Source organism: Neoarius graeffei, chromosome 28 (assembly GCF_027579695.1).
Source record: "Neoarius graeffei isolate fNeoGra1 chromosome 28, fNeoGra1.pri, whole genome shotgun sequence".
Classification (NCBI taxonomy): domain Eukaryota; kingdom Metazoa; phylum Chordata; class Actinopteri; order Siluriformes; family Ariidae; genus Neoarius; species Neoarius graeffei.
Genome location: NC_083596.1, coordinates 46503092 through 46519542, shown reverse-complemented (window position 1 = coordinate 46519542; position 16451 = coordinate 46503092). Strand labels below are relative to the sequence as shown.

Here is a 16451-nt window from a genome sequence, read left to right as displayed (position 1 = left end):
ATTTCCAAAACCATTTCATTTAAACCCATTTCATTTCAAAACAAACTTTATTCAACGTTCTTCCTATTAAAAAGCATTTACAGTTTTCAACTTAAAATATTAAAAGTATTCTTGTTAATTAAGCCATGCTTGATCATTGCTGCATGTTACACATGTTCTCCCCGTGTCTGCGTGGGTTTCCTCCGGGTGCTCCGGTTTCCCCCACAGTCCAAAGACATGCAGGTTAGGTTAACTGGTGACTCTAAATTGACTGTAAGTGTGAATGTGAATGGTTGTCTGTGTCTACTGGAGCTTTTCCACTACCAACGCGGCTGAGTGGGGCTGAGCCGTGCGGTGCTGAGTTGGGCTGAGTCGAGCTGAGTGGGGCTGTTGGGGTTGCATTTCGACTACAACCGCGCTGAACCGTGCTGGCTGGAAGTGGGTGGACACATTGGGTGGAGTTAGCGAAAGTGGGTGGATGTCACGTGATGTCGTTAGGCGGCGCAAACAGTGACATCAGTGATCTTTTAAGCGGTAGTCTCACGACCTGGATAGTAAACAATAAACATGGAGGACATGGAGTCATTAATGGTGCTGGTCTTGGTGCTGTGGCTTGTTGTCACCGACAACGCCAACAGATACTGGCAAGAGCGTATAGATGAGGCGAGGCGCATAATTTGTCGTAATTCTTCTTCTTCCGGGTTTACGGTGTTTACAGATGGTGGTTCCCAGCGTGCTCGCGGGACGTGTGTGGGCATGTGAGGACACTCCTCCTCACCAATCAGTGCACAGGGGAGTGTCTCCTCACGCCCCTAGCCCCACTCGGCTCGGTTTGGCTCACTTCAGCCTCACTCCAAAACCATGCGAGTTTTGGGTGCTGAGTAAGGCTGAAGTGAGCTCAGTCGTGCTGCTCTGAGGTAGTCGAAACGCAAGCCATGTTGGGCTGAAGTGAGCTGAAAAAGGGTAGTGGAAAAGGCCCATATGTGTCAGCCCTGTGATGACCTGGCAACTTGTCCAGGGTGTACACCGCCTTTCACCCGTAGTCAGCTGGGATAGGATCCAGCTTGCCTGCGACCCTGTAGAACAGGATAAAGCAGCTAGAGATGATGAGATGAGATGAATCAGGTATGTGAGCAGAAAAAAAAAATTGTGCCTTTATAAGGTAGTCGTACTAGAGGCGGAATGAGCCGGAATGCTATCGGAATGAAAATTCTTCGTATATTCTGGGATATTTGAAGTGCATTATAAAAATTCTGAGTGCATTCCAAACATTCGAGCCCATTCTTGTGGCCGGCCCGAATGTTTTGCTCATGCTCAAAACATTCGAGGTGAATTCAAAGAGGAGAAATATCAAACGGCATACGAAGTGTATTCTGACTGCATTCTAAATATTCTTATGGCATTCCAACAGCATTCGAAATATTCTGATCGCGTTCAAGGGAAAAATCAAAATGGCAAGCCACTTCAAATCTTGCCAGAATGTCCCGAATGTGCCTTGAATGACCTGGAATGCACCTCAAGTGCATCTCGATTGCTGACAGAATCTATTTCGATATTAAAATAGTTCAGTTGGAATGCACTTCGAATGCTGTCTGAATATTTCGATTGCCGCTCAAATACATCTCACATGCAATCAGAACATCCCGATTGGCCCTCAAATGACTCCGGATGTAATTCAGAACACCACCTGATCGCATAAAAACGCAGCTAGCTGCCGCTGGAACTTCAGTCTGCATTGAGGAGTCGCCTGCTCAACATCAACCTTTTGTCCATTGTTTTAAAAAGTTTAAAAAGTTTCCCCAAGTTTCTCACATCATGCCGCCAAGGAAGAAGGGAGCCAAGGTCAAGAACTCCACCACTGGCTGCAGCCATGGTCGGGTCTGATACCTTATGGGCAGGCTTTTAGGCAGGATTTTTTTTTAGGGAGTCTAACTTTTTTGCAGGTGTCACTGTATGTGGCGAGGTGTAGCGGCGCGTTGAGCGCCGCTGGCACGAGTGTTTTAGGGGGTTCCGGGGGTACTCCCCCGGAAAATTTTGAAATTTCTAATGCTCTCAAATGCTATTTCCTTCATTTTGACAGCAAATTTTGAGCAATACAGCCAAGTGTTTTTGCCTTTGTTACAACATTCTTGTATCAATAGTATGAATAGGGTCCCTTTCAATGTACAAAGGAAGCTGCAAGTCTCAGGTACGACTGGAAGGTGGTATTTCTACTTTATGTCGTTGTGTTCAAAAGATATGGGCTGTCAAACACACTTTGACAGATTGTGACACCCTATAGGGTTGGTTGTCACAATGTTATTTCAATGGGGCGGTACAGGAACCGAAAATACATACATATTTTTGAGAATTATGTAAAAATGTTAAAGAAAATGTATTCAAAATACATGTAGGTATAACAGATTGGTAATACAATATCAACTTTGGGAACACCAAAACAAAATACACTGCAAACTGCGTATATTTTTAATGAATATTATTATTAAAATGGGTATATTTCTGGGATTTTTTGAGCTGGAGTTGCATATTAAGCATGACAAATTAGCTATAAAGCTTTCTGATCGCAGAATACTACATAAATAAAGCTTGTTGTAGCTGTGTTTGTCTCAGTCAGTAGTGCACCTATTGCAATTGCATTACATGTGACAACCAACCCCGAACACAGTGTGACAACCAACCCCGGCTGACCAGTTTTGCTTTCAAAGCCGCTAGCGTCCAAAGATTTAGTATAACAAAGAAAAAAACACACAGGAAATATGGCTAAGTCTTCAAACATTATAATGGTATTCGTTTTTTCAATAGAAACCCATTAATTACAAAGCTAGAAGGTAAAAACCAAGGTACTAAAAATTTACATTTAGGTATGAAAAACCTTCAAATTGTTCTCACCTTTGAAATGCATGCAGGATTTATTCGGGATAAATAACATGTCAGGTAAGGCCGGTTTTCTATAGACTACATTCCACATTTAGCTGCGGCAATATAGTCTACGGCTATATTGTCTGGATATTTATGCCAGTGTCTCCTAGGCATACATCTTTTCCCCCTCTGCTCTGGGAACGCATATTACAAGTGCTTTGTACACCAAATTTATTTAATAACCCATTTATTTATAACGAGGGCTCTCACAACTTTGAAATTAGTGCAGCCATAGAAACGCGTGTTTCTGTAGCTCTGCGGCGGGTGCCTATATTTTGTACTCTGGGCTCGTGCTGTTGCTATGGTAACCCTGGGCGTCTTCGGGAAAGACAGCTGTCAAAGCGAGACTTCTGAAATTTCCAAAATGGCGGTGTCAACAAAGCTTGTAGATCCTCGGAAAGCTCAGACTCGGCGATTTTTTAACATATTCAGCTAAGTTACCGGACATAACACGGGCGGAAATATTAGGGCGTCTTTAGGGCGTCGTACTAAAAAGTAGGGCGTCCAATTTCTTGTTTTTTTCAGTACAGGGCGTCGAAAAGACGCCCAGACGCCCCTCTATCTAAAAGCCTGCTTATGGGTTTTCTCCTCCTAATGTTTCTTCTCCTAGCCTCCTCCACATCTCTTTCAAGCAGGTCTTGCTAGAGGACAGCAATCTGGAGCAAAGCAACATGGTCCAGGGGTCCAGACTCTATGGTGTCTGGGCTGAGACTGATGAAAATGCTAGATTCGGCAGCATTTTATACCCTATTGGGGACCATTCCAGTGGCATTCTTGGTACACTTGGGGCATTCGTGTTACATTCTAAGCGCATTCAAAGTACATTCTAAGTATTCGAGCTGCATTCTCTTTGAATTCTTAGACGTTCTAAACATATTCGGCAGCTATTCCGGGAGCGTTCTGACTGCATTTGAGGTGAATTCGTACAGCAATCAAGGCACCTTCCAACCAGACTTCGGGTGGTATTCGGGCAGCAATCAAACCGCACTCATACGGCATTCGAAGTGCATTCTTAATATTCTAACAGCATTCTAGATATTCCTACTGTGTTCCAACTACATTTGAACTGCATTCGAAAGCTAATACACCCGGAATGTGCAAGAATCATTTGAGGCAGGTTCGAAGTGCATTCTAATTATTCGACTGGCATTCTTACAAAGCTGTAAGAATGTTGGTCAGTTGAAATTCCCGCCCGAATGTGGCACAAATTTTGAAAAATTTTTCATTCTGGCTGGTTCTGCTTGATTCCTGCTAATTCCAAATAAGTGTGATGCTACATCATAACATTTATTTCCATCCAGAGTGAATTAAAGGTTATCTTTTGGCACGCTCGTGACACAGAATCAACAGGGTTCCTTAGCTATGTTACACAGTCACTAGGCAAACAGTATTTAAAAAGGTTTTTAAATATGGCTCCAACACCATCTCTGCTCACTGTCTTTCTCATCCACCTGAGTCTACTGTACTTTCTTCAAGCAGATAGGTAAAACTGATCATATTTGCTGATATTTGACTGTTTCATTTCAACCTTGAGTATCTATGGTTCAGTACATTGCATAATAATCAGTCATGGCTTCAATTAAAGCAGGGGTTTTCAAAGTGTGGGAGAGTCAGCCCCCCCTCGGAGAGCAAATAAACAACAGCGCCCCCCCCCCCCCCCCCCAATTTTTGTTGTTGCTATACTTAATGTTCCATTCGTATTTTTAAAAAATGGTTGTTGTACACATTTTATTTTTTTTATTTTTCACATTTTAAACATCTGTGCTTTTTAAAACATCTTGTTTTACACATTTTAAACATCTCATAGCATCGTTAGCTAGCACCTCTTGGCAGACATCACACTGTGGCAGTGGAGCATCTTCAGATCCAGTCCATGAAAATCCAAACTTTAAATAATCGTGGTCATACTTCCTTCTTTTTCCAGTCCCCCAGGATTCCGCAGGCCTTTTTTGTGATTGTTGCGGGCTAAAATGTCTGATGTTGGGGGGGTTTCCAAAAAAATTGCGATGAAAGTTGCGGTGTTTTTTAGGTTTTTGTTGCGATTACATTGCGGGAGGAAGTGAAAGTTGCGAGAAATTGTTGTGATTTTCTCTTTTTGTGATTAAAATTGAGTGATATGTTAAATATTAAGTTATTACTGAAAAACTACTGATTAAAAAAACAAAGACACTGAGAAATGGTCCTATAAACAACTTTACCAATATAAAAGATTACCAGGACTACAAAAATGCAGAAAAATAGGCTTTACTTATCCAAATGCACCTGTTGGTTCAAAAGTTAAAGTGCATAGAACCTCACAGCACAACATGAAGTTACCTTAAAATATAATATAAATGCCTCAGCTTTCATGTAAGAAAAAAAAACTATTAATACTAGTACTGTGTGCAGGCAGTCTCTCCTGAAGACTAAATTAAACAATAATTATAAACTAATAAAATAAATGGCTCAGGCTTCATAGAAGAAAAAAAACAATTTGAACAGAATCTCACAGTATGATGCTGAAGCTGCCTAAACAATGGAAAATAAAATACCATTTTGGCAAAAATGTTGGCATCCATTAATTTCTTGTATTAAGTAAAAAAAAAAAAATAAAGTGCACACAGTCCTTCACTGTAAACATAACACACTTTCAGTAACAGAATTTAAGCCTACATAAACACTGACTCGCACATCATGCAATGTTGCCAGATACTGCTGACCTTTTCCAGTCCAAAATATGTTCAAAACCCGCCAAAATGCACTTGAAACCACCCAGTCTGGCAACACTGTGCACATGCTGCTTCTCTTGATACACGGAAGTAAGGCGGAAGGTAGTTTGTCGACGTCACCTCAAGATGACGCCAACGATTGGTCAAATTTGCGGGAAAGTTGTGGTGATTGGATATAATTGCAACACCGCCCTGAATTCGCGGTGATTGGTTGAATTTGCGCTGAAGTTGCAAATCGCAACATCCTGGAGGCTCTGTTTTTTTTGCTTGGCCCAGACTTTGTCTCCTCACTCACTGTAGCTTTAGGTACTAAAAATCGATCCATTTTGTCTCTGGTAAAGGCTAGCTGAAGTTCGCTAAATGTCCACAATAGCAACTTATTCTGGTTTATTTTTCCTCACGTTGCCCCCCCGAAGAACTCTGGCGCCCCCCCGGGGGGGGGCCCACACTTTGAAAAGCCCTGAATTAAAGAATTCATTTGGGCCATCAATAGCAGTCAATTAAACTCTTATGTTCATTTTAGATTCAATTTCAGAGCAGCAAAAGCAAAACAAGTCATAAAAATCAAACACCTATTATATTTTTTTCTTTTATTTGCAGAGTGGAACTGGGTTTTGAGAGGCCCTGAAAAAAATAAACATTTCCTGATTCAACAAGAACTTGGCAGAATGTATATTTTGGAGCAGATAAGCAAAGGTTTGCAAGTGTTACACAGCCTATCCAAAACCTATATTCCAAATACTTTACTTGAAATGGGCTGTTACTACATCCTACACCAGCTATGGGGAGCTAGGGTGTGCCTGAGGGGTGCGGGAGGGAGAAAAAGGGAGCTTTAGATGCTAAAACAATGAGACAGCAGGGTGCTTTTACACAGCAGCCTATCACATCTCTATTTTCTTTGAAGGTGGCTGTTACGGCTGTGGTGTTGTGTGTGTGTGTGTGTGTTTTTTTTTTTTTTTTTTTTTTTAATGTCTCTCTCCAGGTACCACCCTCCACCGTTGCTGTGAGTGGTTAGCTGCGCCGGTGCTTAATTGTTCACCAGAAGCGGCTGTTTTAAAAGACCTGGGGAAACCTACGGGCAGGGCCGTTGGCCAGACAGCAGTGTGGATGCTGTGTGGATGTGCGTGTGTGCACAATTTAACCCTGTATGACAGAGATCACTCTGTGTGTGTTTTTTGGTGTTGTCGGATTTCAGCAGTTATGCTGTGTGGATAACTGAAATCTGATTTCTGATTACAGCGACTATGCTGTGTGTGTGTTAATAGTGGTGTTGCGGTGCGCCTAGGTGCGCAACCTTGACTTCATAGGGAGTGGTTTTGGGTTTTGCTTTCCATTTTGTTGTGCCCCTTTATTTTTTTTGTTTTATAAATAAATAAACTCACTCACGTATTTCCATTTCCCTTCTATTTTGTTTTTTCTTCTCTTGTTTGACATATTTTGTTACCTCCCCCATTCCCTGGACTTAATCCTTGGGGACGTAACAGTGGCCAATACGCATGTCTTTTTAAACTGGAACATGAGTACTATTGGCTGAAATAGTACTCATGTGAAAATGACCATCAAACAAGGAATATGATGTATTGGAGCCAATAATATCTACACAGTCTTGCAGAAGACGTTTGTGGCTTTGAATATTCAGGCATGTTTTTGAAAAAACATCTTTTGTTGTGATCACTATGAGTTCAAGAAATTGATACTTGTATGTGACGGGAAATGAAGATGCATGTTGTATTATTATATGAATAAAAAAATAAACTACTAAACTGTCATCAGTTAAACTACCCAGTCTTGTCCTTTCATTCTTTGGGTAGAAACTGATTTCTTAATTGCAGAAAGCTAGACAATCTGGCAACAATAACGTTTGAAATAGATGATTAGTTTTACGATGCATGAAAATTATGCACACAACAGATGGTGTGTGAGGGTTTTTCATCAATTGTTTTCTAGTATAAAACAGGTGTATGATATTAGGTGTGTTTGTAGCAGTATTAGTGCTTTTAGAGGTGATGTATATTTTATAGTTATGTGTTTATTTAGTTTTGCTGTTAGATTAACAGAAATGAGATTCATCCTTTTTGAGTTCGGTGGCGATCTCACTGGAGGGCGTTTCTGCATCAAGAGGGTCATCTTCTCCCTCACTTGGCAGCGGGTCCTGCTCTTTAATTGCTTCATTCTTCATGTGAAGTTGTGTATTGACCACCTGAGGTCTATCTGTCTTGTTAAGCTGTCACTTTCCTCTTGTTCTGTCTGAGTCTCAGCCAAATTAGCCTCTTTCACTTCAGGCTCTTCAAGTGCTTGTTGTTTTTCAGTAACATTAATTTCTTTATTTCCCATTAACACTGCACCTGCCTCAGAACGACTCTTTTTATTCGTCTCTACTTGTTCATTTTGAATTGTTTCTTTCTCTTTCGGCTGTGTGTCTTGAACCTTCTGATGCTCATTTTTCTCATTTAATTCTTTATGCTTCTCCACATTTTTCTCCACACCCTCCACTTGTATCTGTGTATCATTCGGTTCCTGTTGCTGATGCAGTTGTACAGCATTTTCTCTCTCCTGTGGCTCTTCAGCTGTTTTCTCGAATTCTGTGTTTGTGTCTTTGGATACAGTGCCTTCCTCTTGGGTGAGATTCTCATTGTTCACTTTTGTATTTTGATTCTCTGTTTGAATTTTAATCTTTGTTTTTATTTTCATGTGATTTATCCTCTAATTTGAGATGACATTTTGCCCCAGGTAATTCTCCAGGCCCTATAAATATAAATTTATGTGACTCACATTGATTGACAGACAGATATATTGATTGATTTAATCTTTCACACTCACCTATGTTTGCACCTTCTTATTCTTCCGCCTATGAAAATAGCAGAGGACATAATTATATACAGTACTGTGCAAAAGTCTTGGGCACATGTAAAGAAATGCTGTCAACCAAAAACGGCTTAAAAATAATGAAATCAGATATTTCAACAGTAAAAAATACTATAAACAGTAATCAGTAAGACATAAATGAAACAAAGTCAATATTTGGTGTGAGACAACCCTTTGCTTTAAAAAATAGTCTCAGGTACAATGAGTGCAGTTTTATGCGGAAATGAGCTGTAGGTTTTACTGAGCATCTTACAGAACCAGTCACAGGTCTTCTGGACACTCTGACTGTCACACTTGCGTCTTCATTTTGCACCAAAACCCAGTAGCCTTCATTATGTTTTCTTTTTTCATCTGAAAAGTGGTCCCTTATATAATATGCTGCTCAGATACAAATATTGTTTGTCTGTAACATTTAATTTTGTGCCAGAAAATGAACGTTTGGAACTCTAAAATGACTCAGTAATGCAGAAGTCAGAAAATATATACCGTAACAAAGTTTGTATAAAAAAATAGAGGGCTGAAAACTTTTGCATGGTGTTGTGTGTGTGTGTGTGTGTGTGTGTGTGTGTGTGTGTGTGTGTGTGTAAGAAGTACATCGGACAGAACTTGCTTTCTCGTATGGATATGCAAAAATGTTAATTTTGTGATTTTCTCTCTTAGTTTAAGACCTGGACAAACACTTGTGTCAGGCTTATTATATTTTATTTGTATTGATTGTGTCATGTATTTTTCTTGTCTGTCCTGCTGCCACTAATGTATCCTTCAGTGGTGGGCCACCATACACCTGTTCTGATAACAGTGAACTATTTGTAGTAAAAGTACAAAGGAGATAGAGAAGCTTTCTTTCAGAACAAAAGACCAAAATTTCTACACATACTCATTATAGGAACTCTTATTGTCAAGTGTATGTGAGCATCATGGGTTTCCCACACTTGAAAGGGAAGGACTCGGACACAGGATTCCACTCGTCTTGTGTTTTATTGATTTTCAGTGGAGTTAACGTTGTAGTAGAATTGTAGTAGAACCAGAAGTAGAAGGTGAAAAACCTAAACATACAAACATAAAAATAAATGTATGAATAAATGCCTGTTTTTCTACAACAAAGCATGTATGAATAAATGCTCCAGCAGCACTAGAGTTGAATGCCCTGGACACTATGTTGCAGAAGGCATCTCGACACTGCCGTGCCAGCTCTGGTGTGAGTTTGGAGAGGAACTGCTCCTGGGTGTCAGTGAGTCTTCTGCCCTCAGCCCTCACTGGACTGACCTTGGGTGTTCTTTGGGACTGGGGTCTGGCAACTGGACAGAGGAGGTAGTGGTGTTGATCTTTGCATTCTGGATTCCCGCACAGGCAAGTGGTTTTCTTGCAGCTTTCACCAGTGTGGACTTCAAGGCATCTTTTGCAGGCACCGAGTTGTTGTGCTGCATCCCTCTTCTCCGATGGCTTTAGGTTGCTTCTAAACTTTCTGCAGAAGTACAGTTTTCTTCTGTGCTTTGGGTCACCACAGACAATGCAGCCTGTTGCATCACTGTTGGACGACACTGCCGGACTGTTGGTTGCTTTTGTTCTGGCTTGCTTCAGGAACTTGGTCTTGTCCTTGGCAGGTTCAACACCATCTTTCAGTTGGTCAAGTTGCTCATATATGGCTTCCTGTGACTTTAGGTAAGCCAGCAGCTTGTCAAAGCGGTTGTGCCGGTCCACTGCATTACTCACGTCAGCAGCATAGGTGAGCCAGTCTTTCTTTAAAGTTTCTGGAAGCTTGCCCTCAATGGATTTGGTCACAATGGGGTTCTTTATGGCCTCGGCATTGTCCAGTTCATTTAAGTCGTAAAGAGCTTTTTCCACTGTTTGGATGAGCTCGATGGCTTTTCTTGGCTGGCCGGCTTTGACTGGAGGAGTTGCTTGTAGATCTTCAATGATCTCGAGAGTGATGTTGGCTTGTTTCCCAAATCGGTTATACAGGACTCTGAAGATTTCATTTGAGGAGCTGTAGGTCGACAGGTGTAGGTTTCTGACCACCTTCTCATCGATGCTGTTGAGCAGCTGGAATTTCTTGACCTCTCTAGACCCTGTCGGTTCACCCTGCTTCTGTAGAGCTTCCCACTCCTTCTTCCACCTGTAGTAACTTCGCTGGTTGCCAGCAAACTTTGGAAGGGCTGTGGCTTTCAGCTTTATTGCTGGCACTGGAGCTGTATGGTGGACAGTAGGCTCTTCAGAGTCTGTCTTGATTTTTGCAGCTTTGATGAAGGCAGCCTTGCACGACACCAGCTGAGGAAGTTGCACTTCGAGCTCTGCCATGTGGTGATCAAAGTCTCTTTGCTCTGCAGCGGGAGCCCAGCGGTTCCAGTCACGGTGCACTTCTTTTGCCTTCAGCACTAACGTCTCGAAGTGCTTCAGCATGAACTCATATGCCTCCAGAGTCACGTAGAGCTGGGCAGAGGAGACGTTCTTGCAGTCAGCGTTGCTTCAGCGATGTGTAGGGCAAGGGGCAGCTCTTTTTCCCCATACGATTCCCAGAGTGTTTGTTGAATTAGGAGCTTTGCTCCTTTAGTCCTCTGCTTACAGTATGCCTCTATCTTCTCCAGGTCGGCTTTCTTCTTGGCGCCCAGGTCCTCTACAGTGGCTGCGTCTGCTTCTGCCATGTAGGCGGCCTCAATCTCTTCGTTCGCCTCCATGAGTCTCGAGCTTTCTGCTGTAAGCTTGTTGAAGTTTTGCTTTAGCTCCTCCACAGTCATCTCTGAGTGTGTTCTTGTAATGCAGTTAGCAAGACGGGAGAAAAGTCTTTTGGCTGTGGTTCGCTCTGTTTTCAGTTCTTCTAATGGCTTCGCCATTTCGTTTCTTTTTTTTTTTTCAGGTGACTTCAAGCTTTATCCTCCAGGCCCCCAGGTGAAGTGTCTTCCCTCTCTGTTGGGTTGTGGCACAAGTGGAGTCTTGCTTCTTGGTCACTGGTTTCAGTTTTTCCACTGTCAAGTGTATGTGAGCATCATGGGTTTCCCACACTTGAAAGGGAAGGACTCGGACACAGGATTCCACTCATCTTGTGTTTTATTAATTTTCAGTGGAGTTAACGTTGTAGTAGAATTGTGGTAGTAGTAAAATATAGTAGGGTTTTTCCAGAAGAGAAAGTAGAAGCAGAACCAGAAGTAGAAGGTGAAAAACCTTTAAACATGCAAGCAAAAATAAATGTATGAATAAATGCCTGTTTTTCTACAACAAACCATGTATGAATAAATGCTTGTTTTTCTACAACAAAGCCCAAGTTAATTAGGCAACAATATATAAATATTTATGTATAAGGTAAGTATAATTTAACCATTTTTAATCATTCAGGCAATATGTGTTACTGAACAAACAAATGAACAGAAAACCAGTTCTAAACTAAGAACCATTTACTTCTAACCATTTTAACCATTAGCCCTTTAACAGGCAGTTTGTGCACTTTAACTGAAGATATTTTACTACGCGCCACTGAGAAAGGAAACTGATGAAATTAAACTAATGTAATGAAATGAAGGACACACGTTAGCAACTACCAGCAAGCTATAAGTTTACTAAACATGCAAACACCAGAGACTCTGCCTGACTGCATTGGCGATTGAGAAGTTTAAACCATTAAACCAAACACAGGTAAGAAACAAACATTTCTCATGCCCACGGATTAATTTTTGTGTATTATCATTCAGTTTCTCTTAGAAATAGGCAAGAAACAAAACATTCTGTTGGGGTATGTAAACTTTTGCCCACCACTGTATGTTCTCTAGTTTTGTATTTGTTTCTTCAGAGAGTCTGTCTTTCTCCTTGTTGGTTTTATCTTTGTTTCTCACTTCTGTATCTGAGAAAATTTATGCAAAAACATACACACATTTTTTTTGTTTTTTTTACATTACTAGCTCAGTCAACTTAGCTATAAGAAACAAAATCTGTCACACTCACCTGATGTTACACCTTCTTGCTTGTTCAGTTTTGTACATCGTCCTTTCACCTGTTAAAATGGTTAAAGACTTTAATTTACAGATCTATACAGGCCTGGGGAAAATAATTTTATATATATATTTCAGGTAAATGTTGCTTGTGTGCAGGACCTCAAGCTAAACAGTGCATCTTGTGTCTTTCACACACTTTAAAACCAACTGTGCTGATGAATTATTACAGTAAAGATAACAGTGCTCTTTGTGCATGTAGTAGTAGTAGTCTACATGATAGAGAAATAGAGGTTTATTTATCTACACAGTTGTTCTGTGCTGATTACACATCAATTCACAAATATCAATACCTGCAAGTGCTTGTACATAGGCAGATAAAATAACAGATGTCATACATGCCTTTTTTTGGGGGGTCACACCTTAACCTTGAATCATGACTGACTTTACTGAGCATAATACATAATATTTTCTTAAATAAATAAAATTAGTACCTGAGATTTAATATCAGCTATGATTTGGGACAATGAGTCATGATTCTTAGGACACTGCAGTAATCCCTTACCTTCATGGAACAGACAGTCGATTAAGGTCGTATCTCACTGGGCTGCGACAAATTGCGAACGTCATTCGCGAGAGAGTTTCAAAAATGTCTTGAAACATTCGCGGGGCTTCTCAATTTCCTCGCATGAGTCGCAAAGTGTCGCTCCTTCGTCGCTGAAATTTTGAACATGTTCAAAAAATTCGTGCGACAAAATTTCTCTCAAAATAGCCGCAAATGCGTCGCTGGTGTCGCAAAGCCATCGCAAACCCTTCTCAAGTCAGTTTCCGTGAGGCTTCTTCTACTTCCCTGCCTGCCGAGGGAAAGTCAGGCTGCGACAGCCTGCGACTAGTTGGAAACACAACAATTGCGGTAAAATATGCGAATATCAATTCATTGTGATTCCAAGTGAAAATTGTCGCTAATTCACATATTTTATCGCAATTGTTGTGTCTCCAACTAGTCGCGGGCTGTCGCAGCCCAGTGAGATACTACTCTTACAATTGTATTCTTTCTGTTTACAGCTCTGCTGCTGTTTGGTACAACACACTCTGGATCAAACGTGTGCTAGAGCACCACCAGGACAGCAGGTTTGTTATCTGTAAAAACATACCAAACATTTACTCACTATATGTGATAATTCACCAGATATAATACATTGTTTTTAAGATTTTGTGAATACTTGAATTATTGTGCAGCCCTTTCACTGCTGCTTCAATGTCAGTTCCAGCTTGTGACACAACAGGGCAGAAAACCAGAATGAAGTCACACTCATCCTCTGTAGACACCGCCTGCAGTCGTATTTGTTCATTAAGATGATCGAGGATATCCTTGTGGGCATTCAGTGTCTTTCCAGTTATATGAATCAAACAATTATAGGATTCTGTGAACAAACAATGAAACAGTTTATTATTATTATTGATTACTTAAAGATTAATGATATTCTTAACAATTCACAGCTGTAATCTGTTGAAGTGGGTAATTTAGTTCTAATACCAATGACAGTTTTTATGAATGTCTACACTTTAATAATACACACTGGTACATGATTCTCAATAGCCAAATTTCATTTTACTCATGCCTAAGCCACTGGCGATAAGACAGTCACAGTATTTCACCTCCAGCACAAATGTCCCATGTTATATTTCATGAATACTATTTTTGTAACACATAATCATTAATATAATTAACAGAATCAGGGCAAACCTTTGAGGAAACCACAATGTCACTGTCTAAAATACAAAGAGCCAGAGATAGACCAAAATGTCTATGGAAGCGTGATACACTGATTTAAGTTTCCTTTATCAGAGCTGAGAACAGCAGCTGACCAAAAAAGAGGAAAGGTTACTACTGGGTCCAAAAGGGGTGGTGGAGGGACATTTCCCCTCTCAAGCTGAGAAAATTTTGCATTTTCAAGGGTTGAAAGATGCATTTTCCTGGCATCTGGCATGGTGAATTTACCTCATTAGATACCCCCAAATCCTGTCAGTAATCCTGTCTGCTTAAGACTGCATCAGCATCAAACTCCTCTTGTGCCTCATCAGCTTTAATCTGTGCAATGTATCTAAACAACACTTGAGATGGAATTTAGTTCCCGATCACCCAGTAGCATACCGTCTGGCTGTGTTTCAATCAAAATGGTATCCTGTCAACTTAGTATGTAGAATACAAAACAGTCTTATTAGAATTAAATGTGCAAGTGACAGAACATAAAGATATGAGTCTTATGACAAGTTTACAACAATGCTTTATTGCAGTGAGCCTTTATATCATTATGCTAATATGCAAATGTAATGGTATAACTACTACAGCAAGCTTTAAGACCCATTTTTGGTCATTACACATTAGTCATATTCAGCTAGGAATGTAATCTATTTGAGCCTTCATTTTAAAGCAAATTTTGTGATCAAGAGTTCTGAGTCATGTTAAAGGTTTTGGTGTACTTCTAAACTTCATGAATAATTTCATGCACCTTCCTCTCCCCATGCCTTTGCGAACCAGCAAATTTTAAAGCAGACTTTAAAAATTCATAACTCACCCAGGGAAGCTCGCAGTTGGCCAAATTTTTTGCATTGCATTTCTGTGTGATACACTGGGGAAATTGATTAGCAATTCTTCAAAATTGGGTCGCATTTTGCGATGCAATACTGGCTATCCTTGAACGCTGTTTATAAGCATGCTTTTTGCCAATGTTGTGAAATAAGTTTAGAAAGAATGGATTTTACTCACCTATAAACATTGTGACGGTCTTGACGAATATGGCTGGGAAAATTCTAACTTCGTTGTACGCATACTGTAATTGGCTGATTCAAGTGGAAGTAAGAGAGACGGCCAATCAAAATGCTCCTTACAAATTCATTTGCTGTGATTTCCATAAACAAACATGAATCTCTGGTCACAGCTGGTGAGCTTGCCTGATATACGAGAGGTCCTACCCCCCCCCCCCCCCCCCCCAAAAAAAAAAAAAAAAAAAAAAAAATTTCTCACCAGATTTGCATCGATCTCAAGAATGACCTGTTCAGATGTTAAATCCATGAATCCGTGGAAAATTCTCACCTCTGCTTTATGTAGAAAAGCCAAATAATTAACTGTATTAAATAGCTATACCAGCCAACCAAGGCTCAGCCAACAGGTTTACGATTGGGGCAGAATTCTCAATATTCATAGAAATATAGCTAAAGAGACATGTGTTGCTAACAGAGAGAGAGAGTGAGAGGAAAGGGCAGAGCTATAAAGTAGAATGAAAGTTGTCCTCGTTCATTCACATTAATCTCAGGCTAATCTAGTTGAGGATCTAACCAGACATGAGTTCAGCAGTAGTGACTCAATAGTTAAAGCTCTGGGCTACTGATCACAAGGCCCCAGTACTGCCAAGCTGCCACTGTTGGGCTCTTTAACAAAGCCCTTAACCCTCTCTGCTCCAAAGACGCCATATCATGGCTGACCCTGCACTGACCCCAACTTCCTAACAAACTGGGACATGCAAAGAAAAGAATTTTACTGTGCTGTAAAGTATATATGTGACAAATAAAGGCTTCTTCTTCAGAAGATTTCTCTCATGTTCTTTGTCTGGGGAGAACCTTGTACAGGATGGAGACAAGATTCTGGCCAAACAGAAATGAGATCTATTTTTACATTTAGATTTATTACTTTCTCATCTTATACTCACCACGATCTTCTCCTATTATTCCAGACAAAAAATTCTTTCCTGCCTGAAATAAAAAATATGGTCATAAATCCAAGGAGTCAGATACAAGTGCAGACAGCCTTTATTACATAAACAACTGAAAAACAAACAAAAGACAGGAAAAGAACTAATTACTAGACAAAGGCAGGACAAAGGACAAAGAAAACTCAACATGAACACAAAATGATTGGCAGTTGGTAAAACATAAGCACATCTGGTGTACAAAGGGTCTGCAGGCTGAAACACTTTGTTGATGTGAGAGATCAGATGAGAATAACCTGAATGCTCTGAGCAGACAGGAAGTCTATAGTAACTCAAATAAGCACTCTGTA

The 16451-nt window shown here is 40.5% G+C and overlaps 1 protein-coding gene across 17 annotated transcripts in view; it reads left to right on the top strand.

Annotated features, from left to right (window-relative positions):
* The window catches only part of LOC132875630 (uncharacterized), a 43856-nt gene that overhangs the window by 12457 nt on the left and 14948 nt on the right, over window positions 1–16451 (top strand). For 13 of the 17 annotated variants that reach the window (XR_009651857.1, XR_009651855.1, XR_009651853.1 and 10 more), the window contains one exon: window positions 13457–13522. Coding sequence is in view for 2 of the 17 variants with exons in the window: in XM_060912553.1 (XP_060768536.1) it covers window positions 13457–13522 (66 nt within the window). In the remaining 15 variants the exon portion in view is untranslated. Of the gene's footprint in view, window positions 1–13456; window positions 15376–16451 lie in introns of those variants that run through there. The other 4 variants (XR_009651863.1, XR_009651859.1, XR_009651862.1 and 1 more) reach the window with 3 other exon arrangements.